Source organism: Drosophila serrata, unplaced genomic scaffold (genome assembly GCF_035046125.1).
Source record: "Drosophila serrata isolate PLE 108 unplaced genomic scaffold, ASM3504612v1 contig_382, whole genome shotgun sequence".
Classification (NCBI taxonomy): Eukaryota; Metazoa; Arthropoda; class Insecta; order Diptera; family Drosophilidae; genus Drosophila; species Drosophila serrata.
Genome location: NW_028257280.1, coordinates 5,213,045 through 5,237,739, shown reverse-complemented (window position 1 = coordinate 5,237,739; position 24,695 = coordinate 5,213,045). Strand labels below are relative to the sequence as shown.

At 37.6% G+C, this 24,695-nt stretch overlaps 2 protein-coding genes across 5 annotated transcripts in view; one reads left to right on the top strand and one right to left on the bottom strand.

The window, feature by feature from the left end:
- The window catches only part of LOC110186882 (cAMP-dependent protein kinase catalytic subunit 2-like), a 115,535-nt gene that overhangs the window by 38,040 nt on the left and 52,800 nt on the right, over positions 1 to 24,695 (bottom strand). For all 4 annotated transcript variants that reach the window (XM_086840616.1, XM_086840618.1, XM_086840614.1 and 1 more), the window contains exon 2: positions 11,090 to 11,129. The gene's annotated coding sequence lies outside the window, so the exon portion shown is untranslated. The remainder of the gene's footprint in view (positions 1 to 11,089; positions 11,130 to 24,695) is intronic.
- eIF4H2 (eukaryotic translation initiation factor 4H2) lies at positions 1,840 to 4,015 on the top strand. The gene is made up of 2 exons (XM_020956173.2): positions 1,840 to 2,847; positions 3,202 to 4,015. Exons 1-2 carry the CDS (start codon positions 1,976 to 1,978, stop codon positions 3,707 to 3,709), a joined length of 1,380 nt encoding a protein of 459 aa, XP_020811832.2. The 5' UTR covers positions 1,840 to 1,975; the 3' UTR covers positions 3,710 to 4,015.

Sequence of the window (24,695 nt, the reverse complement as noted above, 5' to 3'; positions counted from 1 at the left end):
CTTACAACAAAAGCTCTGCATCCCTAGAGGAGGAATGGGACCCTTAGCTCATACAAATTCGACAGCTGAAAGCATTTCCGCTTCCGTTTGCTTGTCCCTGTGTTTGTCCATACATCTTTCTGGGTTTTTGTCTTTGGCTCTGTGGATCTGTCCCCCATCCCATCCCAGTTCCTACGATATTCCACCTCTGCCATGTATCCAGTGTCCATCGATGATGCAATGAAGCGCGTTTATTTGCTGCTCGTAATTTATTTACTGCCCAACTCCGTGCACTTCGATTCCATTCGAATGGAACCCCATTCGGAATGTCTCTCCTCTGTGGGTATATTCTCCACTCTCCAACTTGTTAGTTAAATATTGCCAGAAGCTGCAAATCTTCTAGCTGGGGCACTGGGAGAAAATGCCTTAAAAACAGAGGACTTTAAAAACAATTTCTAATACCTTGCAGGGTATTATAAATTCAGTCAGCAGCTTAAAACAAAGTGAAGGAATCGAATTCCGAACCCATAAATCCTATATATTCTTGATCAGAATTAACAGCTGAATCGATCAAGTCATGTCCGGTCAAAAAATCAATTTTTGAAAATTTTTCAAAATTTCAAAATTTTATAAGGGGTTACATCGTTAAAATTGTTAAAAATTTGACAAAAAATTGAAATTTTTATATTGAAGAACTCAGTATGCAGATTTGTTAACCTTGTAAAAACTAGCACAAAAATGCTTTCCGAAGTGAAATTAATCCATTTTTGGCTTAGTTATGATATTTGAAAAACTTTGATTAACCCCAAAAATGACCAATTCATATTCCTGCTAATTCCCATTAAATATTTACTAGTTATATATTATTTTTATGTTATTGAAAGAGTTATTTCTTTCCCTGTACCGCCTCTGAGTGATAAATTAATCGCTACATCAGTTTTTAATTCCGTGTTGCTGGCGATTTATCTTGGGCCCCCCAGTGGGGCAAGGTTTTCCAGCAAGAGAAAGATAAAATAAACTGAATGCAGGCCAGGATTGAATTCAACCCACTCACAATGGATGTGGCCAAACACACAACCTTTACTCCTTCTCCAGAGACAGGCACTGTTTAAAATGATGTATGGCACAAATTTTGACAAATGTACAAAAATGAGTCATGAGTTCGCGGGGCAAACACAAGGCATTTGTTGATGTTGCTGATGTACATGTTGCTGCTGCTGCTGTTGATGTTGTTGCTGCTGTTGATGTTGCTATTGCTGTTGCTGCTGCTGCTGTTGATGTTGTTGCTGCTGATGCTGTTGCTGTTGCTACTGATGTTGCTGTTGCTGTTGTTGCTGCTGCTGCTACTCCTACTGTTGCTGCTGCTTGACTGCACTATTTACTGTTGACTTTTTCATGTACTGGCTGCTATCCATAAAACAAACACAAACTGGCGGCGAAGATGGCGCTGCTGCTGCTGCTTACACATGTTTTTGCAAAAATATATACAAAGAAGCTCGAAGGAGGTAAAAGGGGACAAGGCAGGCGGCAAACAGGCGCCATAATTAATCATTTATGGTTTACCTTAACTCGGAGAGGAGTTTTGCGCACAGCAGACTTTATGCAGAGTTTTTGTATAAAGAAGGATTGGCTCTGCAACTTAATTTCTCGAGATTTTAAAAAATAAATTATGCTAATGATAACAATTTTCTCAGAATTTAAGTTGCCGCTTTCTTCTTAGCTTGAGAATTATATTCTTAATGACCATCAAAGTAGCCTTAAAAAATATTAATCTAAAAAAGCAAAACCCCAATCTAGTTAGCTTTGATTCGAATGTCATTTGGCTGTCAGGAGACGACCTGGTTTGCCATCGTTCCAAGTGCCAGTCTCACGTCTCGTGTAGACTTATTAACAGCGTCTGGAATATCGAGTTCCGGACTTTTACGTTCAGAGCGTTCGGTTCGCTTGCAAGTCTTGAGAGGTACGACGAGTGATTCGGGATACGGGCAGAAGGACTATGGCCAATCGCTCCAGCCAGCAAGACCGCGAGTTCAACAATGATGGCGAACACATGAACCGCGACTATCATCGTAATCACAACAATCGGGACAATAGGGACAATCGGGATAATCGTGGCGGCTTCCGTGACTTTCGTAATCGCGACCGAAATCGTGATCAACCGCGTCAGGTGCCCACGGAGCCGCCCTTCAATGCCTATGTGGGCAATCTGCCCAAGGGTCTCGTCCAGGGCGATGTGATGAAGATTTTCTCCGACTTTGAGGTGAAGAATGTGCGCCTTATCAAGGATCGAGAGACGGACGAGTTCAAGGGCTATGGCTACGTGGAGTTTGAGACCTTGACACAGCTGAAGAGGGCCCTCTCCTGTAATGGTCGCATCAAACTGGATAATTTTTCGGCACCGCTGCGCATCGATATAGCGGATCATCGCCGCACTCTTCCCGGTGCTGGCGGCGGAGGTGGTGGCGGTCCAGGAGGATCTCATAATATGGGTGGCAGAGGAGGAGGAGGAGGAGGAGGAGGAGGAGGAGGAGGAGGAGGAGGAGGAGGCGGAGGCGGAGGCGGTGGAGGAGGTGGAGGTGGTGGAACCTACCAACAGCGACGCAATTATCGTCGGGATGACAGCGTTGGTTCCCATCAATATCCTCGGCGCAGCAACAGCAACCATCAACTGTCCCGCAGCAGTCCCACTCAAAGCTCCATGTCCTTTGGCAGCACCCGTGATCTTCGTGGCAACTACAACAATCGTGGAGGAGGCGGTGGCAATCGTTATCAAAGCAGCAATTCGCGCATGCGCAACGACAGCTCCAATTTCGATGAACAGCAGTCGACCAGCGGTTTCCAGCGTAGCCGTAACTTTAGTTTTAATCGGTAAGGAACATGTTTATTCACAAAAATCACAAGGAAACGATAGAATTCTCATGAAGTTCTACAAGACTTGGATTTTTTACATATTTGGGACTGGTTTCTATCCATCCTGTCAGATTTTCGAGGTCAGATAAAATCCTGACATTGACCGGGACTTAAACTTGACTGTCAAATCTTTTCGGACTTGTTGAAAGGTCAACTATTTTTTTATATACTAATGGAAAAGGTCTCTTTTAAGATGTTGTGGTCGCACCTTGCAACACAATTAGGAGCTTTAAGGGAACAATCGATAATTAATAGTACAACTAACAGTATTTTTCTTCTACTAATATATATATTTATATTATTAATTCACAGGACCTTTAGCAACAACACTCTTGATGGCGGTGGCGGTGGTCAGCGGCAGCGCAACTTTGCTAGCGGTGGAAATTCAGAAAATGGAAACTACAACAACTTTGTGCAGAATCGAAATCGAGATCGCCGGGGTCACTATAATCCCAATAATGCCGGAAGTTCGGGTTACCGCAACAATGCGCATGGCGAATATGGTCGGGATCGCAGAGGAGATTCAGGACACGGATCTGGATCGTCAACAGGACCAGCTTCAAACAATCCTTTTGGGGCTTTAGACGAAGATGATCGTCCGAAATTGGTCTTAAAGCCCCGAACTGTAACTGCTCCCATTAATGCCTTGGCCGAGACCAAACAGGCGGCTCTTATCTTTGGCAAAGCCAAGCCCCGAGAGGATAATGCCAGTCCTTTATCTTCGCCACGTGAAAACGATAATGGTGCCGGATGTTCATCCGTTAAAGCTGGTCCCTCTTTCAGGGGACCAGGTGCCAATGCCGAGGATAGCAGCGATTAATTTCCCATTCATGGAAGAATCACGGATACCTGATATTTTCAAGAATTTTAATTAATTTGCAATTTTCCGTGGATTTTTCAGAATTTATACAAATTACGTATTTGTAGGTACCCGGGAATCATATCCAAATCTATATTTGTGGCTAGATCAGATAGATATACACTTCATTTTGATGCTAGCTAACAAAAAAGGAAAATTCCAAATTTTTTCTCTTGGTTAGACGCCATTAAGTCCCATTTCCGATTCCATATGCGCATCATTTAATTGCAAATCTTTAATAATAATAAAAATAATAATACAACAAAACTTAAATTTCTTTTAAATTGGAAAACTTGAGGAATGCCACTTCTTAGGGGACATCTTTGATCATTTCTATTTCATTTAAAAATGTGTTTCACCTTTATGTTTGTACATAAATTACAAACTTTTTCATTTATTAATTTTTAATAACTTAACTTTAAGCTAATCACGAATAAGTAATTTCCCTTCAATAACGACCTACTGACAACAAGGAAAGGTAATTTACCTAATTAGACAAATATCGGCAGTCAACAATAACCATAAAAATTCACAACCTCCATAAATCGCAAAAGTTAATGCTCGGTGACAAAGTCCAGGGGCAGAAGGACTCTTTACACTCACCTCCGGCAAAAAAAGGACACTCGGCGGCATTAACTAGTCAGCTCGAACTAATTGAATTGAACGAGAGATTAAAGAATTTTACGCCGAAATGAAGACGTTGGTTGGCAGTGAAGCGAGGCGGAAGTGGAATAGAGTGTCCGGGAGTCCCAGTGTCCAGGACACTTGTCCGGGTATTTATGGGCCAAGATTTACGAGCCACAACAAGAAGTCGTGGCAGCCACTTTCTGCCCGGCATCCTGAATTCCTTCAATTGAGCACCGCGTATCCCCTGGCTTGTACGGGCAAATTGGCTTAATTTCTTTTTAATTTGCTGCCGCGTTTTTCTCTGTCCCTTCCTCATGAAGTTCTCAAAGCCTCTCGAAATTCAATTTGAAAAAGTGGCCCCGGTCACCGGAAAATGGAAAAATACGTTGGTCGAGAGGTGAATAGCCACGCCTGTTTCCATTTAAATTTTCTTAGTCGATGATATAGGGGAACCCCCGGCCAAAAAGCCAATTTACGCACGAACATTTTTTCAATTTACGCGACTGAAACCGCAGTGAAACCGGGGACTCCCCCTTCTAATTTTCCTCTCATTTCTCACCCCCTGCTCTCAAAAGCTGCACTTTATAGAAATCCCGCGGAAAATTCACGGCATTAAAGGACTTTTCTTTTCTTTTCGCTTCACGTTTTTTTTTCTGCCTTTATTTCTTTATTCCTTTTGAAGTTCGCCCACTGGCCGCGAATTTTATTTGCCTTTTTTCCGTCCGGCCGCCCGGGTTTTCCCGGTCTTTTCGCGCCGGACTTTTCCCGTTAATGTGTCACACGCACTTTATAAGCAATTGTTGTACGGAGGGATGTGGATGTGGAGGTGGATGTGGATGACGATGGCGTCTGGAAAAGTTGACGATGCCGTCGACGCCCATGGCGCAATTATTATGATTATTAGGTACAGCTGCACTTGCCCAACATTGGATGAGGGGGCAGATCCTCCCAGAGGGCGGTTGCCACTTATAAACAAACAAAAAAAAAAAAGGAATTGTAATTTACCTTGGAGTTAAGGGAACACGGAGAAAAATTAACGAAGTAAATGTAGGAATTCAGGGAGATTTTAAATAACACTCAAAGCGAATATTAATCATTAATAAAAATATCTGAAGTTGAGAGAAACCATCTTCCAAATTATTATTTAATATTTTTTCTACCTAAAAATCATTTTCATTACTTCATTTTTATTCTTACTAAAGAGTACAATTAAAATGTAAACGAAAAACAATTTTAATTTATCCGCTTCTTCCTTAATTTATATTAACTTCGAATGTCAAAGATTTTTCTCAATTAATTATTATATATATCAGTTCAACTTAATATAAAAATTGCCTAATATATTTCTCTCAGTGTCCTTGAAACTTTGGGCTCTGCTTTTGTTGTTGTTGTTGTTCATTAGGGTGGACCTGAACCGTCATCCGCCTTGGCCGGCTCTGGGATGCTGTGCATCGCCTTGGGGGTCACGCGTTAATAATCGCGCTGAATGACTTCATAATGAAAATATTAAAGGTGTTTGTTGGTGCTATTGCTATTGTTGTTGTTGTTGTTTTAGCCGGCGGCCAGGATCAGGATACGTATACACACTTATATACGGAACGCCCGCAGGACTCTCCAACACAAAAGGCGCAAAGTTTATGTTTATGTCATGCGCTCAAATAAGGCCAAAAGGGTGTGAGGACATTCTCGGGATATAATTTAATAATAATGCTCCCTTTTTTTTCATTAAATATAAGTGCACCGGGAGTGGAGGAGAAGGAGCAGGAGTCACTTCAAGTGGCAGGTCGAAAGGGCCATAAGAAGTGAAGAAATGAAAGGTTAGAAAGGAAACTTTGCACTCTAGAAGAGTCCTGGGAAAGGTGTTACACCTTAATGATAACTTGGCTTAAATTAAAGAAATATAAACTAAAATAAACGATTGGAAAAGTGATGAATGTAAAACTATTTCAATTTACTTAGACTTATTTTAATATGAGCTGCTTAATCAAATTAATTAAGGTTCTTCGAGATAAATCAACTTCAAAATAAATACAATACAAAATCCTCTTAAAAACCAACCCAAACTATACCCTGCTTAAAGTCATGCTCAAAAACTATTTAAAATTCAAAACTGAACCAAGATATCTTTAAATTAAAAGCAATACCACTTTGGCATTCAAGGCCAATAGTCAATATTTGGGATATCAGCAATCAAATCGTGTTTGCGCTTTCAACGAACGAACCCCCCAAAAGAAACAATTAAAGTTGACCACGACAAGGGGACACACACACAGGACACACAGGACATTAGTCTTAAGGAGCGCATAGAGAGAAACCCGAGGGCCAAAAGTAATATTTTAAATGTAGTTCGGGCTAATTGTCATGCCATCGACGGCGTCTTATCGGACCGGCAGCAAAACAATTTGGCCAAAATTTATGCAATACAAACGAACTAGAGAGGAGGAGGACGAGGCCCCAAGGGGCACAGGACACCAACACACACAGGACATGCAGGATGCCAAGATACACAGATAAGCTGGGACATATTAAGTCAAAAATGCTGCCTGCCATTAAAATGCTAGCATTTGCAAGTTTATCTGCGACTCGGAGTCTGAGTTGTATCGACAGGACACTGGACACAAACAGGACACTGAAAAGTAAGCAAGGAGGTGAGCGGAAATCTAACGAACAGTGGAACAGTGGAGTCCATTAAAAAGGACTAAATGGCAATTAAGCATTTGGGCAAGGAGTCACACTGAGGCTGAGGCAATTAAGCCTCCCTGCTTTTGCTTTTCGGCCAAGGACACTGGGCAATTAAGCCGGACCAAAGTTGGCCGGGCCCGAATCCCTTGGCACTCGACCACCAGGACCTCTTATCCTTTTCACCTATCTCTGTCACTGAGTTGGGTGGAAAACTTAAATGAGTTTCCGAGGGGAGCAATTTGAATTTGAAGCCAACAACGACGTGGCGGCTGCAACTTTGATTGGCTGGCCGCTTGACTGCACAGGAGATTTATCTCAGAACCCCCGATTGCACATAAATCCCGAGGAGGTTCCTTGACGCTCCTATAGAATACCTAAACCGAGTCCAAGGGATCTAGCCATAAAAATATTTGAAATACCCGATACGTGCACATGTGGAGGAAAAGTAGTAGGAGTAGGTGGATCGACATCTTCGACATGCTCGTTTAAAATAATTTATTGCACTGACTTGACACCCATTGCCATCCGACGACCGCCGCCACCGGTTTCCAAATATTTCGAGAAGATAAATTGCGCAAATAGAAAAATGCTTTAATTAAAATTATGCACAAATATTCAAGATTTCCTAACGCTGCCTGCCATCCACATCCATCGATTGGGGTGCCAATTAAAATTGATTGGAAATTCCGGAATGAAATTCCTGGCATTCCTACGGCACGTGGGCGACTTTCTATTTCTATATCTGAACAGCAGCTGTCTGTTGTCCTTTTCTCTTATCCTTTCCCTCGGAATTAGCATGCAGCAAAGCTGCTTTTGAAGTACCGGAGATAGAACCGACTACACATCCTGACCATTCCGCTTGACTAACTCCCAAAGTGTTTCAATAAAACAAAAAAGCTAGAGGAGAGTAAAAATCTCAATTAACACTCTAGTTCGTGAAATGCAGGCAGATGGTTAAATGCATGCATTTAAGGGGCATCCCCGGCCCACGCTAATGTAGCAAATAAAACGGTCACCTTAATGGATTCCTGTTACGCGGTCTGGCTCCGAATTGGACAGAAGGTGGCTGCGAACAGGACTCTCTCTCTCTGTCAGCCAGGACAGCCACGACTCAGACTCCGTGCTGTGCCGCCGATTGTCCTTGAATCGCCGTCGTTCGCCACTTAATCCAATAGCGCACATGTCGAGTCCTAACAAAAGGACCATCGCCCATCCCTTCGGCCACCTTAAGCGGCTTTCACCTTGACGTTGCCACCACCAACAAGGGCAACAAAATCAACACCACCGCGAATCCAGAGGCAACTTTTAGCCTCGACTTGATTTTCGCACTAGCCTGCACTGAAAAGTATTTATTGAAGGATGTTGTAAAACGAAATTTGTATTATTTTAATATATTTTTGTAAGAAAGAATGGGTTTTAGCTTCAAATATCTTCAAACAATCGATACATTTATATTTCTTGTATCCCTAATATAACCTGCTATACTTTGGGCTTAATTATCGGTTTCCGATTTCAGTAAATAAAGTAAGCTGCCTCAAAACTACTCAAAACTACTCAAAAATATTATAAAAACCTTCCCTGCTAGCTTTCGCCAGTGTAATTTCCACATATAAGGAAATCCAGTCGCTAATAGGGGGAGTCCTGAGTCCTCGGGGGTTGTGCAGGACCAACAACTGTTGTGAAAAACCAAACGTGTAGTTCAACGCTTTCCAGGACTTATCACACACACGCACGACCGCACCATTGTACCACCCAAAAAAATAATAAGGGGAACCACTGTATAATGAACCCAAGGACCACTGTGCCACCTTCGCTTGATTTCTGGGTGACGCATTACGATGATGTATTAGCAATGGAATTAAAATTAAAAGCGCTCAGCAAATTTGATAAGCCCGACGAGATCAGGTTGCCATTGCCCCTTTAATGAAGTCTTTGTTACAATATAAAATATTAATGTATATAAAGTATACAGAGTGTACTCAGTATAGTGCCTAATTAATCCCCCAGAAGTGAGAGAGAGAAAAGTTGGGCAACATCTGGGCTCTGTTCTGTGACTGACATTAACTAAAGACCGCCGCCACTTGAGAGGCAAAATACGAAATACGAAATACGGAATACAAATTCAGTCGAATTTCAAATTGGGACTGACAAGCGCGAACGGAGGAGAATACGAAAAACACATTTTGGGCATCCCGAAAATGAAAGATCATTCAGCTGTCAGAATCATTAAGAAATGTGAAATCGTTTAAATATGCTCCCCGGCAGACGGTTTTTTCTCAGAGGTTCCATAATTTTTCTTCAGCCCCTTAAACCGAGCTTTCTTCTCTCCGGGCTCCAAAATGAGGGGATTGAAAATGGGTTGAAGGTGGAATGGGGCAAGGCGCCGAATTAAAACACATGGAGATTCCGTTTTAAAAGTGAGTCTGACACATGGCAAGTATAGGCTACACATTATATACTCATCATAAGGGATATTATTAAATATTTTTTTTTAATATTTAAAGAGGTCTTAAACTAAAAAGAAGTGAAGGTTACTTTAAGAAGCTGAAGCAATGAATATCTCTATGGCATTCGTGAATCACCAAGAAAATTAAAAATATTTGTATTCTAGGAATATTTAATATATATGTTTATATGATAATTTTTTTGGAAAATCCAAGTTTTTCAAATACCATAGCTAAGCCAAAAATGCATCAATTTTATTTCGGAAATCATTTCTGTGCTAGTTTTTTTAAGGTTAACAAATCTGCATACTGAGTTTTATAATTTAAAAAATTAAATTTTTTGTCAAATTTTGACAATTTTAATGATGTAACCCCTTATAAAATTGTAAAAATTTTAAGAAAAAAATTTCAAAAATTTATTTTTCTGCCGGACATGTCTAGATCGATTCAGCTGTCGATTCCGATCAAGAATATATATGATACATAGGGTCGGAAATAATTTCTTCACTGCTTTTAAGGCTTCTGACTAAAATTATAGTACCCTGTATAAAAATTATTAGGTATTATTGTTAATTATTATTTATGGAAAATCAATAGTTGAAATACATTTTAAATTAACTTAGCAAACCCCTTAGGCCTATATTTGTATAATTCTTTCTATCCCATTAAAAATGTTTTTATAAATATTTAACTTAAAACAAAAATAATAAAGCAAAACTCCATTTAATGAAATCAATATTCATTAAATCCGAAAAACATATATTCCGTAATTTTTGTTTAAAACTCCTCTCAACAAATCAATTTTGTAAACACTTTCCCAACGAGTTCAACTTGTTTTTCCCCCCAATATTAATTTAGACTTCCTGCCCAAGAGGTAAATATTCATTTTTTGAAAATTTAATGCCTGTCTTTCGCATTTTTGCCTTCCGCTCGAAACGGAACCATTCCAATTCAATTTCGCTCCCCAAAAAAAAAAAAAAAAGGAAAAGAAAATCCATCCTCAATGCTGGCCAACAGGCACACGTTTGGCAGTGCAAAACATTTTTATTACGAATTCGTGAGTTTCGCTGCAAATAGCAGCTCGCCCAATGGGAATATCTAGCCGGTCGGGAGATATATGTCTAGTTTTACACTATTATGCACGGAATCGCGAGCGCGGGGCACGGGCAATAAAAATACCCGAGCATATCTAGAACTCGAGTTGAAGATGATGGGGAATATAATTTCTAAGGCATCACTGGCAGCTGAGCAGCTGCCTTTTTGGGATCGTGTGCCATTCGACACGCCCACAATTGTCGATTGTCTTACGTTCACACAGATACAAAATGCACAAATACATGGGAGTGAGTGCACTTGAGAAAAATATGTTGCATGAATTGTGAGAATTTTGTAAGTGTAAGAGGAGTTGTGTTTACTAAAAGAATCTATGGTTGGCACTCTTCATGGAAAAGTTTTTGAAAAAAAGGAAGTTACTTTTCCATAAATTATTTTAAATAAATATTTACAAATATTATTCATGGGTTTAATAATAGAATTTAAAGTAAATTAGGTTACTCCATAGAAATTAAAAGAAAATATATGTACTCACCCGCTTAAATCACATAAAACGCTCCCAATTTAGCACTTTCCTGTAAGCACGGTAATAAGGATTTTATCATATATGTTATCAATAATATGTAATATAATATTTTTAAAAATATATAAAATATAAAGAGATTATTTAATTATTTCTTGTAAATATATTTCTAGATATATACGGTAAGAAATGTTAAATACTACCAATTAAATAATATTTTAAATGTATTTATTTAAGCATAGATGTTATTTAAGATGTATCCCCTATTTTCCCTATTTGTATTCTCCAAATAAAATTTGTATTTAAATCAAAACTCACAACCTTATTTATATTTTCTTCGAGTGCAAAAGGAGCATTCAAATTTCGGTGCGTTCATTGAAATATGAACGATGAGCCGGCGATAAAATTGGACGCCAGGGGCTGGGGAGTGGAACTAGGAAAATTTTCATATAAAGTACCTTTTGTTGGCATTTTAATGGTGCGCTTTATGGAAGGATTAAGCACATAAACTTGTCAATAACTCGAGTGCCCCACACACACTCCCGTCTCCTCATTTCGCCTGGGGTCTTGACTCCGGCGACTCTTGCTTCAATCCAATAATGTCACCGCACTTTGACTAAGAAACCCGAACGAAATCGCCACGGGGACAAACGATTTTATTTATGAGCTCAACATTAAATTGTTGCCGCATATGTCGAGGTCTTTGGATGGGGATATGCTGGCGACTTATTAAAAACAATCGAGGACAAAACACCAGAAACATCACCGCCACGGAGCGATCCCTGGAAGCCTCCAGCACATTATTGATAAACACACGGATTCCGGGGAAGGGAGCTGGAGTGGGATTGGGTTAATGGATTGATGGGGTGAAACGAAAATTCCCATAATATTAAGTGGAGAGTCGATAACAAAGATGCTTACTTTTATAGGTATGCGTTAAACTAGATGTGAAGGGATTACACCGATTATAGCCGGTTCTAAGTCACATTCAATAAAGAAAATAAGGATAAAGAAATTGGAAGATTATTATGAACAGGAGGTTAAATATATTAACTTTTAATATTTGCAATAGCACATAACGATGTTAATTTATTACATAGGAAATACGACAATAATTACATTATATTAATTTACCGAAATAATTAGATTGACTTAAAAAATCATATTGTTTCGACTCTGATATCTGTATTTCGAGATATATTTTACCTGTATTTACAAATGTATAAGCTTCAACTGCGGAAGTTAGCTTAACTTCTGGTTTACATTTACATTTTAAGGCAATTATAGTCCGAATAAATTACGCATACGCACAGGTGTACCTCTACCTCTGGAAGTATTATAATTTCATTCAAACGCTTAAAATGCAGTGAAGGACTCATTTCCGACCGTATAAACCATATATCAATATTCTTGATCAGCATCAATAGCAGAATCCATCTAGCTATATCTGACAAAAATTAAGTTTTTTCAAAATTTTGAACATTTTATAAGGGGTTACATCGTTAAAATTGTCAAAAATTAGCAAAAAAAAAAAAAAAAAAAAATGTAATTTATTTACTTTATAAATTAAGTATGCAGATTTATTAAATTAATAAAAATTAACACGGGAAATGTTTCCGAATTTAAATTAATACATTTTTGGCTTTGGTATGAGTTTTTGAAATTTGAATTTTTCAATAAAATTGTCATGTAAAAAAGTCAATAAATAGCGAATGAAATTTTTCAAGCTTAATTATGAACAAATCTTGGATACGAGCCTGCATTGAATTTTATTGCGTATTTATTTATTCAGTATTCTCTTTATTATTTAAGAAACATTTCCCCTTGCAAAAATTATTCCTAGGGAAAAGTTCCCTAAAATTCTCACCTAAAAGAGATGTTATAATAAAAAACTACAAAACATAACTAAGTGCGATAAATTAATTATTTTCCTGAACTTTTTATAAACATTCTTTAAGACTAAGTTCTCCTCCATACCTGTTCAAATTCCCTTTAAAAAGACAATCCACCAATCGATGAATATCTTTGCTAATAAACTCAATTCCACAGCCAACCTTGGGATTTTTCCAAGTATGCCAAACATTCATAAACATGTCCCTTGGTAAGTCAGCAGCTAGGAAACCTTTTAGCAGCTGAGAAAAAAATACATATTTATAAACAGAATCTGGGCAAAAAAAATTGAGAAACCAAATTCAAGCAAAATGAAAATTGCAAGGCACCCAAACCCCCGAAGAAGATTACAGTCCCTGCGGCAATTATTTTACGATGCACAAAGGTATTGTTAAATCGGAGGAAGGAAGGAGCAGCCGAAGCACAAGGATGGAGGAGCAAACAAGCCGGCAGCCAAAGCAAAGCCAAATATGTTGAAATGCGGCCAGGACGAGGACGAGGACCAGAACCAGGAACAGGACGAGCGAGGGCAAATTTGAACCAAAACGGGGAACCAAGGGCAAGTCCTGGATGGGAACGACGATGCCGCAGTTCAATATGCAGCGGCAGGCAATATTAAAATATCTTAAGGATATTATGTTATTACGCACACATTACACAACAGAGTCGGTCGGAAGGGGGGTGCGGCGGAGTGCCGCAGATCCTGCAGGATGGATAGCACAGGGCAACTCCACTCAAATGAGATAATTCCCTGTAAAATAATAATAAAATAAGGAGCAGCAGCAACCTTCCGACTTTACCGAGGTTTTACGATTTTCATATTTTGCGCAACCCTCGGTTGCCGTTTTAAGTGCTTTTCAATATGAGGGAAATGCATTAAAGGTATATTCTCTCCCTCTTCTGGATTTATCCTGGTCTGCCGCCGGCTAGAGAACTCTGATGGCATGGGGGGCGTGGCAGATTGGCCAAGTCAGGGGATTTTTGTATTAAAACAAAACACACACACACCCACACCCATCCACCATCATCAGGCCAGTGGCAATGGGTAAGGACCAGAAACTGCGTTCTGTTGAATCAGCAGAAATGCCAAAGGAAAAGAAACAGCGGCACAGGACGGACAGGACATTCAAGTGGATAAAGCAAATGGGAGACAATTTTTAGTTTTGATCTAAATGCGTCAATAAATTTTAACACTTTCAGTCGCTCGGGCGACAGAAACAAAAGTCATTTCGAGGCTTACAATAAAAAAAACAAGGCGCAAGCAAACGAGTGGGTTTAATAGTATCCTGGATTTCTTTGGAATTTGTTGGGTATATAAGTTAAGAGGGTATATAAGTTAAGAAAGAAATCATTTCCGACCCTATAAATCATATATATTATTGATCAGCATCGAAAGCTGAATTGATCTAGGTTGTTAAAGCCTTAAAAACTAGCACAGGAACGGTTTCCGAATCGAAATTAATGCATTTTTGGCTAAATTATAGAAAACAAGAAAGGAAGTTAACTTCGCCACGCCGAAGTTTATATAGAATTTCTATGACTAGGAATCCCTACAATATAAATTATATACATATATTTATGATTAAAAACAATGAAGTAACACCTGTTTTCATTTCATTCACGTAAACATATTATATTTGCAGTTCACAGATTTGCATATTTCCTCTACATTAAACGAGCGGGTTTTTGTGTGAAGAATTACTTTTGCAAAAATTATATACAAGCATTGCTTGAAATATGTTAACTTTCTGTTATTTAAAAGCATACCAATTCTTAAAAATTTGCTTTACAAATATAGATCAACTTATTTTAATATATATTTTATATTGAGCAGTTTCGATCATCACCATTGTTGTGTTCTTTGTTTAGTAAGTTGTACTGAATAAACTATTTTTGGCAGTTAAGAATACTTTACTATAAACAAATAAATGACACCATATCCCCGCTCGTCATGATCATCACGGCTCTTAAAGAGAGCTTGGAAGACTTTTCGAGATCAATAATAAGCTAGTCAACACGGCCAAGAGTATGGTAATTAAACAATAATTTAATATAAACCATATTTTCATCTTGACTTTTTGGGCCTTGTTTTGGTTTCAATTAGCAAGAGATATTTTGTTAACGTCTTACCTTAATTAAGAAAACTACAATTTTTATGATTGCCACATCCACTTGATCAAAGTCTATCAACCACCAAGCACTAGATTAGTAATTTATATAAAAGAAGAAGAAGAAAACTAAACTTCCTCTAGCTAGAGCCTTGCTTAAGTGTAAGACTTGAGAATCGCAGAGGAGAGCACTCAATGTACCAAATAATTAAGCAAAGCCTATCTTTCAGTCGAAAGCTTGAAACTTAGTGAAGGAGTCATTTCCGATCCTATTATTCATATATATTCTTGATCAGCATCAACAGCCGACTCGATCTAGCCATGGTTGCCACATCCACTTGATCAAAGTCTATCAACCACCAAGCACTAGATTAGTAATTTATATAAAAGAAGAAGAAGAAAACTAAACTTCCTTTAGCTAGAGCCTTGCTTAAGTGTAAGACTTGAGAATCGCAGAGGAGAGCACTCAATGTACCAAATAATTAAGCAAAGCCTATCTTTCAGTCGAAAGCTTGAAACTTAGTGAAGGAGTCATTTCCGATCCTATTATTCATATATGTATATTCTTGATCAGCATCAACAGCCGACTCGATCTAGCCATGGTTGCCACATCCACTTGATCAAAGTCTATCAACCACCAAGCACTAGATTAGTAATTTATATAAAAGAAGAAGAAGAAAACTAAACTTCCTTTAGCTAGAGCCTTGCTTAAGTGTAAGACTTGAGAATCGCAGAGGAGAGCACTCAATGTACCAAATAATTAAGCAAAGCCTAAAGCTTGAAACTTAGTGAAGGAGTCATTTCCGATCCTATTATTCATATATATTCTTGATCAGCATCAACAGCCGAATCGATCTAGCCAGGTCCGGCATAAATTAAATTTTTTTAAATTTTTTGACGATTTTAAATTTTTATGAGGGGTATCGTTAAAATGGTGAAAAATTGACAAAAATTTGAATTTTTTTAATTTTTAAATTGAGTATGCAGATTTGTTACCCTAATAAAAACTGAAATTAATGCATTTTTGGCTTAGTTATATATATTTAATATTTGACCTCTTAATACTTAGCTAACTTCAAAGGTATTAAGAAAATTATTCATGTTTTTTTTTTTGTATATAAAATAAGTTTTTAATATATGATTAGTGTACTTACCTTGAACTTCTATGAGTAGGAATCCCTACAATATAAATTATATATATATTTTTATGATTAAAAACAATGAAGTAACACCTGTTTTCATTTCATTCACCTAAACATATTATATTTGCAGTTCACAGATTTGCATTTTTCCCCTACACCAAACGATCGTTTGTTTATTCAATACTATGTCAAAGGTTTGAATATTATTAAATTTGTATATCTATAATTGATTAGGTCCAATGGGCATTACATTAACCAGCCTCACTTGTATTTTGATAAATCATTTTGGTAGAAAAATATATTGTCAAGGGTTGCATACAAATCACACCAAACGATCGTTTGTTTGGCACCTATATGATACAGTCGTCCGATTTTCATGAAATTTTACACAAAATTTAAGATTAATATAAAATGGCTACACCTCAAACTTTATGATGATCTGTTTAAAACTGAAATAGTTGTAATTTTTAATTGTATTAATTTCTCGATCGTTCCTATGGGAGCTATATGATATAGTAGTTCGATTTTCATAAAATTTTACACAGAATTGTAGAATATAATAAAATGGCTAATAAACTGAAAATGTTATAATTTTTTTTGTAACAATTTTCCGTTCATTCCTATGACAGCTATATGATATAGTCGTCCGATCTGGCCCGTTCCGACATATATATTAGTGAGAGTATATAGAAGGCTAACTACAAAGTTTCATTAAGATAGTTTTAAAACTGAGAGACTAGTTTGCGTAGAAACGGACAGACGGACAGAAGGACAGACGGACATGGCTAGATCGTCTCGGCTGTTGATCCTGATCAAGAATATATATACTTTATATGGTCGGAGGTGGCTCCTTCACTGCGTTGCAAACTTCTGACTGAAATTATAATACCCTGCAAGGGTATAAATATCAAAATATATAATTAGTATCTCTTTCACAGGGTAACCCTTAGTCCAATTCCCATATGTGGTTCTAGCTTTTTTAGCCACCTCAGCATTTTCTTTAACTTCACCCCCCGAAGCCAGGGTCTTATCAATGGGCTCATTTTAAAATCAACGCCTAGTCCTAAGACTCCTGCGAGTCCTGCTTATTTACGAGAGATGTCAATGACTTGGTTTTGTTTCTTTGGCCGGGAGTTCTCCCAAAAGTTTTTCATTTCATTTATGGCTGCGAATTGGGGCTAACTTATCGCTCCATGTGCATCTTACAAAGGACATTCCAGGGGGAGGGAACAAGCAGTAAAGCCCTTCTATCAGTCAGTCAGTCAGTCGGAGATACTCAAAGAGTTTGCACAGAGTTCCAGGACTAATCCAGCAAAGGGTCGCTTCCTGTCCTGGTCCTGTGTTGGTCCTTTCCTGTTACTGTCCTGGCACATGGACAAATACTGCGGCCCTGGCAAATTTATTGTCGCTGATAAGCGTTAATAAATTAATTAGAATTATTGAAATGCGTGGTCTGTCGAGGTCCTGCCGCTGTTCCTGCTCCTGTTCCTGTTCCAGTTCCTATTTCTGCAGCAGAATGCAAACACAGCCGCAGGACATGGGCATGAATATGGAAGTGACATCAGCCATTATGCGCTGATTTGTGTTGCATACTTTTGCGGCACACAGGACACGAGGACCACGACGCACTTTGAATTAGTTTGTTTGAACTCTGTGGCTCTTATCTCAAGTTGTAGATTTTCAACATTTTGTAGTCATTCCCCGGCCGCACTTTACATTTGCATTTTGTTTTTCGCAAAACCAGGCCCCCCTCCCCGACTCTTTTATCAATTCAATTTACGCACTTGCATAAAGAGGCTCTCGTTTGCAAAAATGTTACGAAAATTATAGAGAAACAAAGAGAGTTACAGACTTATGATTTATGATCCACTGTCTAAATGTCGCTTAAATTTGTCACGGTCTCAGGGACATTACAAATTGAATTTGTTGCTAGTACACAAAGCAAAAAGGAATTAACCAAATTATTGATTGGTTCCCTTATATTTTTGATCTTTTAAATTCCTCTGAAAACATTTATTTTGATATCATATTTGATATATATTTTTTGTTAAGTAAACAAATAAAAAACTACACTCTTCCTTTAAGTTTCCCGATGCTACTTTAACCAGTTTTAGCTTAAACAGATCCCTTCTTTCAGTGTACTTCTGGTTGGCTATTTTTCCTGTCTTACCTTTTGGGGCAAAACGAAAAACTTTCCACGTCTTGTTGCCTAATTTTTTTGTTGCTTTCATTCTTTAATGGCATTAAAAAGTTTGTCCGCCGCCGGCCAAAGTTCTCCAGCACTAAGGTGCCTTTTTTTATTGGCGCCTGAACGTGTTCGCCCCGCAGGAATCCTGCCACCCAGAAGGTCCTTCAAGGCTCAAGGTGCAGGCTAGTATAGGAAACGAAAAAAAATTAAATAAAACTTTTTTAGCTCACAAATGTTTTGCTGCTAATTGAAAATATCTGTTGGGTTCAATTAGACGAGGCTGCACCGTGTGGCAGCTTAAGCGGCTGACTTGCTCTCCCTTCTTTCCCCAGAAAATTCAGATAAAACCTAATAGAAAAAAACTCGCTGATTTAAGCAACTTTTCGCTTGTGTGGCGAGACTTTTCAGCTTTTCATGGAACAACTTGCAGCTGATGGATCGAATTAACTCAGGAGGAGGAGAGAGTGAGGGAGCTTCACACAATTGTTAATGCTGCGGCAAAGTTTTTTCACAATTTAGTGGCATACAAATGAGTTCAAGTTTCACCTGCAGCTGAAGGATACTTCTTGCTCAAGGATCTAAAGAAAAAATCGGATCAAAGATTAATTGGATAGTTCAGAGAGAGAGAGAGAGAGAGAGGGGAATAAATGGTGGCAAAGTTTGGTCAAAGTTTTATTGATTTCCTTCTTTGAGGTAAAGTTTTATAAATATTTCCTTTTTACATAAAATTGTATATCGTTAAAAGCGTTTAAAGTCATGTCAGTCAGGATAATGTAGAAAATACCTTAGCTTGTGAAGATATACTTAAACTATTTTAATTAAATGCTTCAAAATCAATTAAATCAAAGGAAAACAATTAATAAATAATGCCCAGAGCTTGAAGAAAAAACCTAAACAAATAACATGAAATTTAGAAGAACTTGTAATTTAATTAAATTTGATTTAATTCCTTTAAAACCTTAATATATCAAGTTAAAAGTATGATAAATTCTCTTAGTTTTCAACTTGATGTAGTTTGCTTTTATTGTTCCTTATTATACCCTTGCAGGGTATTATAATTTCAGTCAGAAGTTTGCAACGCAGTGAAGGAGGCACCTCCGACTATATAAAGTATATATATTCTTGATCAGGACCAACAGCCGAGTCGATTTAGCCATGTCCGTCTGTCCGTTTCTACGCAAACTAGTCTCTCAGTTTTGAATGATCGGAAAATTTTTACAAAAAAAATTGTAACATTTTCAGTTTTCAATAGAATTGGATCAAATTTGAGGTATAGCCATTTTATATAAGTCTTAAATTTTGTGTCAAATTTCATGAAAATCGGACGACTATATCATATATGTGCCATACAAACTATCGTTTGATGTAGAAGGAAAATGCAAATCTGTGAATGAAAAGCTGCAAATATAATATGTATAGGTGAATGAAATGAAAGCAGGTTTTACTTCATTGTTTTTTAACACAAATATATATAATTTATTTGGTATGGATTCCTAGTCATAGAATTTCTATCTGCAAGGGTATATAAACTTCGGCGTGCCGAAGTTAGCTTCCTTTCTTGTTTTATTAAATTATTTCTTCTTATTTATTTCCCCTATTATTTAAAACTACAACTTATTCTATTAACTACATAGCTAATGAAGGTAAATTAAATAGGTTTTACCCAAGAGATTAATCGGGGTTTGCTTTTTCTCTGCCCACAGTTTTTGTACATTTAATAGACCCAAACACACACAATAAATAAACAAAATCAGGCATCAAATTGCCAAACACAAATTGTCAATTAAAAGGTATTTAAGCTTAATACCCAGGTCACATCAGTCCCGTCGAGCGCTTAATCCACGTAAATTAGTGCAAAAATCAAGTGGATACCTTGGCCATGTGCGTGCCATGGAAAATGGGGGGGAAAATTGGTTGGGAAATTTGAGTCTGGGTACATAGGCCAGAGAGCTGGCCAGGCCAACCGACACCAATAAAGCCAACAAAGCGTTTTTAGGGTTAAGTCCATGTCAAAGTGTCAGTTTAGTATCGGTATCATGTCATGTTGTCTGCTCGTTTTCCTCCGTATGGGGATGTATGTATGTGCTCTCCCCTTGTTGTTTTCAGATGGAGGAAGGAGGTTTTAATTTCGTGTGTGCCGTGCGGCAACATCAGGCCAAACAGACGTGTGTTTTCAGAGTGACCTCTGACCCTCCTCCTTCTCCCCCTCATCCCAGCCACAAATGCGTATGTATCTTTGGCAGCAAATTGCGCTGAAGGTGCAACGTTTTACTAATGAATTTAACAAGGATGCTCTGGTCACGGCCAAAAAGTGGGTGGTGAAAAAGGGTTAAGCTGCACTGAGTGAAGAGTTTTCCATTCATTTATTAATTAAAGAAAATGGAAATCCACAGAGAACCTCTAGAATAACTTGGAAAATTTGTTTAATTTACAAGGCACTTTGATAATTTCTATTATTTAAAGAATTTCAAGGATGAAATATTTATAAATAAATGGTTTACTCTTGGCAGAACCTTAAATATAAATCGTACATAAATATAAATGTGTTTTTAAAGACTTAACTTTACTTAAAGTATTATTGTTATACCCTAAATTAACAGAGAACCTCTAGAATAACTTGGAAAATTTGTTTAATTTACAAGGCACTTTGATAATTTCTTTTATTTTAAGAATTTCAAGGATGAAATATTTATAAATAAATGGTTTACTCTTGGCAGAACCTTAAATATAAATCTTACATAAATATAAATGTGTTTTTAAAGACTTAACTTTACTTAAAGTATTATTGTTATACCCTAAAATAAACTCTACTTCAAACCTTAAATCCTCAAAATAATATAGAAACTTTACCAGATAAAAATCATAATAAATCTTGGTCTTTTGATTATTTAACTTGCAGTGATAGTAAACATTAAAGAACAGAATCATATTTCCTTCAAAATCGTGCATATATTGTACAAAGAAAATTATTTATAATTAATAATTGTGCAACTTTTCCGAGTGCAACATCAGGAGGAAGCAGTAGCAGCCACGTTGCAACAGCGTTGCATGCTCATTAAAATGTCAGGACAGGAAAGCAGAAGGCAGCCCTTTGCTGTCTGGAGGAGAGTCCGTCTGGGGGCATCAGCTGCACTTTGTGGCCCTGCTGTTTATCCTGCCAACATATTTTTCAAATGTTCCGTTTGCATAAGTGAAAAGGCCAAAAAAGGGAAGATAACACAGACACATCCAGAGGCCAGAGTCCAACATTGGCGTCAACACAACACACACACACTCGCAGGACTAAAGGATCTATGGTGGGGAAACTGCCAACAATGGCGCGTAAATTTACGACTCACCTACGCGACTAGACCACATCCCAAAAAGTGGAGTTGGAGATGGAAATGGAGATTGGGAGAACGTGGCACATGTGTGTGTCCTTACGGCATATTTAAATTTGTTTACAGGTTTCGCCTGTTAATCCAATCAAATTGCGTAATTAAATTTGCGCTTCATTTGGCGCTTGTCACTGCTTTGTTGTTGCGGTGACAAATTTTTAAAACCTGTTGTCAGTTCCCAGCCCAGAAATCCTTCATCCCTGAACCCTACTCCTCTTTTGTGTTGGAAAAAATGAACTGAAACCGAAATTGTTGTACACGTAGTAATTTTTCAATTGCTGCATAATTGAAGGCAAACCGAGGGACGAACCATAACAGAAAAATGGAAAAAAAATTGGCAAAATATTGGCAGCAAATTGTCGGCATGACAAAGTGGTCCAGGATGCAGGATACAGTATACAGGATACCCCCAACTCGCTCTACTTGTTTCAGCCTGTTGATGTGTGGCTTTGTTTGCCACACTCCTTTTTTCCTTTTTTTTAACGCCCCCGGATTCGTGTCCTCTGGGGAAAAATTGCTACGTTGACTAGCAATTGTGTGAAAAATGATTTTTAATTGTTGGGCGTTGAGTGTCGAGGAAAAAAATCGAAGGGAAAAAAACAGGAGAAAATCAGTAAAACTCAGTGTAACTCTTTTTAAATTTTGCCGGGCTTTTTTATGCTGGTCATTTGGGTTTGTTCAATGATAAAAACAATGTGCAATTGTGAAATTGATAAGCACAAGTCGGCGGCAACGACAACACACGGCGCTCATTACTTCCGCTCCTTTCTGGCGGGTGTTATTATATGTATAAGTTCCAGCCACGGAGGAAGTCGATAAGGGTCCACAGGCCGCCAGTCCAAGCCCCGATAAGACCCCTACATTGCAACCCCGGGTTGTAAGCCCCCGATTAACCCGAACTCTCTACGGCGGCTCACTTGAAAGTAGCTGACAATCTCAGAAGCTAGAAATGCAAGGGCACTGGGAAAAATTCTTCATACTCCTATGATTTATAAAAGAAATATTAGCCAAGAAGAACCATAGGGTTCTTAGGACTGAAGACAGTTTTGAAACTCACAACTTTAGACTTGAAGCATTACAAATATTTTTAGATTTACTTTTAAACATTATTTTCTTTTGCTTAATAACAAATATTTAATAGCTTTCATCATTATATATATCCTAATTTATTTCTCCATTAATATATATTTTATTTGGATTTTTTCCAGTGCCTGACTTGGTCTCCTAGTGCCAAGCACCGAACGTCACTTTTCCTTATCGGCCCGCTTAAGTTGAAATTGCGCCTCGCTTTTCAACGGTTGGCCATGGGTATAATGAGGTTGGCACTGGTCTCTTCTCTGTGATTATGATTACTTTAAGTACAGACTCAGTTGAAGTCTCTAGCATCCCCTTTCCCCCCTTGGCTTTGTAGTGCCCGTTCCACATTACTCACTCAGTAAGTCAGTTCTTCTGGCGACGCAACTTTGTCCAGTTTCTTGTATCAAAATATACATTCATATTCTTATTCATATTCATATGTTGCGTAGTTTTTCACAAAGACCGCAAAAGGGGGGTTTTTAAAGGGGTATATGGAATTTACGATTTGAAAAATAATTACTAATAGGATTTGTTTTTAATTAATACAACCTGAAGTAATATGTTAGATGAGTAATTTACTCACACAACCTTTAAGAATATACTAAGACAAAAATTACCTAAAATCCAGATTAAGAAAGATACTAATATAGTTCTAGAAAATAATCCCTAAAGTTAGACCAAAAAATACCTAAAATCATGATTGGTAAAAATAAGTATTTAATTCTAGAAAATAACTCTAAAATCATTAATTAGCATTGAAATAAATAATTAACGCATTAAATAAATAAGAAATAATGCAATTAAGCCATGTTTCCTTTCAAATAATGCTTTTTTAATAAGGAAACAATTTATTGAAACACACAGATACGAATGTCAAATAGTTAGCCTTTGTCATTTGTCAATTATGAAATATTTTTTAAAGTACACTTCTAGTTTATTTTCAACTTTATATTGATTTTACTATTTCCTTTATTTTCTAATTTTAAGGGCATTCAAAGTTTCGGTTTTTTAATATTCATATGCAATTCTAGGGCGCCTTCCTGTCTCCCGATGGCGAGACTCGATCCGCGAGTCTTCTGAGATAATGCAACAAAAAAGAAAATGCAACAAACGGCGGCTTGTGCCACAATTTTCGGACGATTAAAAAAGGATATAGAGAGTGGTGAGGGATCAGATCGGGAGAGGGGAGGATATATGCATATATGCTATATGGACTCTGGTCATAATGATGAAATGTAATTTGGCACACAGTTCCGAGAATCGCAATGAGATGAGAAGCTGTCGGAGCTGTTATCATTGTCGCAGTCGCATTTGCTTTCTGGTTTTTATTTTTGCTTTTAATTTTTGCTTTTGCTTTGAGTTTAATTAAAAAGTTGCGCTTTGTGGCAGCGGCAACAGCCGAAAGCAGTCACATCAACACATTCAACAATTTATATATATAATTAAAAACAACTTCAAAATGTGTCTGTATACTGAAGATTTGAATTTTAGTATTTACAAAGTAGAATAAATATTTTGGCATAAATACACAAGTTAACCTCTTCAGGAATATCTTTAATATATTATAAGAAATATAGTTATTACTATAGATATTTATTTCCCCCTAAATATTACAAATAAAAACAATATTCTTAAATATCCATAAAGTGCATATTTGTTTCATTTCTCCTGGCCAGCTGGTGGAGCTGGGAGCTGGACCGATAAACCCCAGAGCAAATGTTAAGGAAGCCAAAAGGATGCGATATTAGTGTGTGCAAGATATTAACAGCATATTTGACATAACAATATGGAGAGTGTCCTGCCAAGTAGCAGTAGCAGCAACAGGAAGCAATTTTT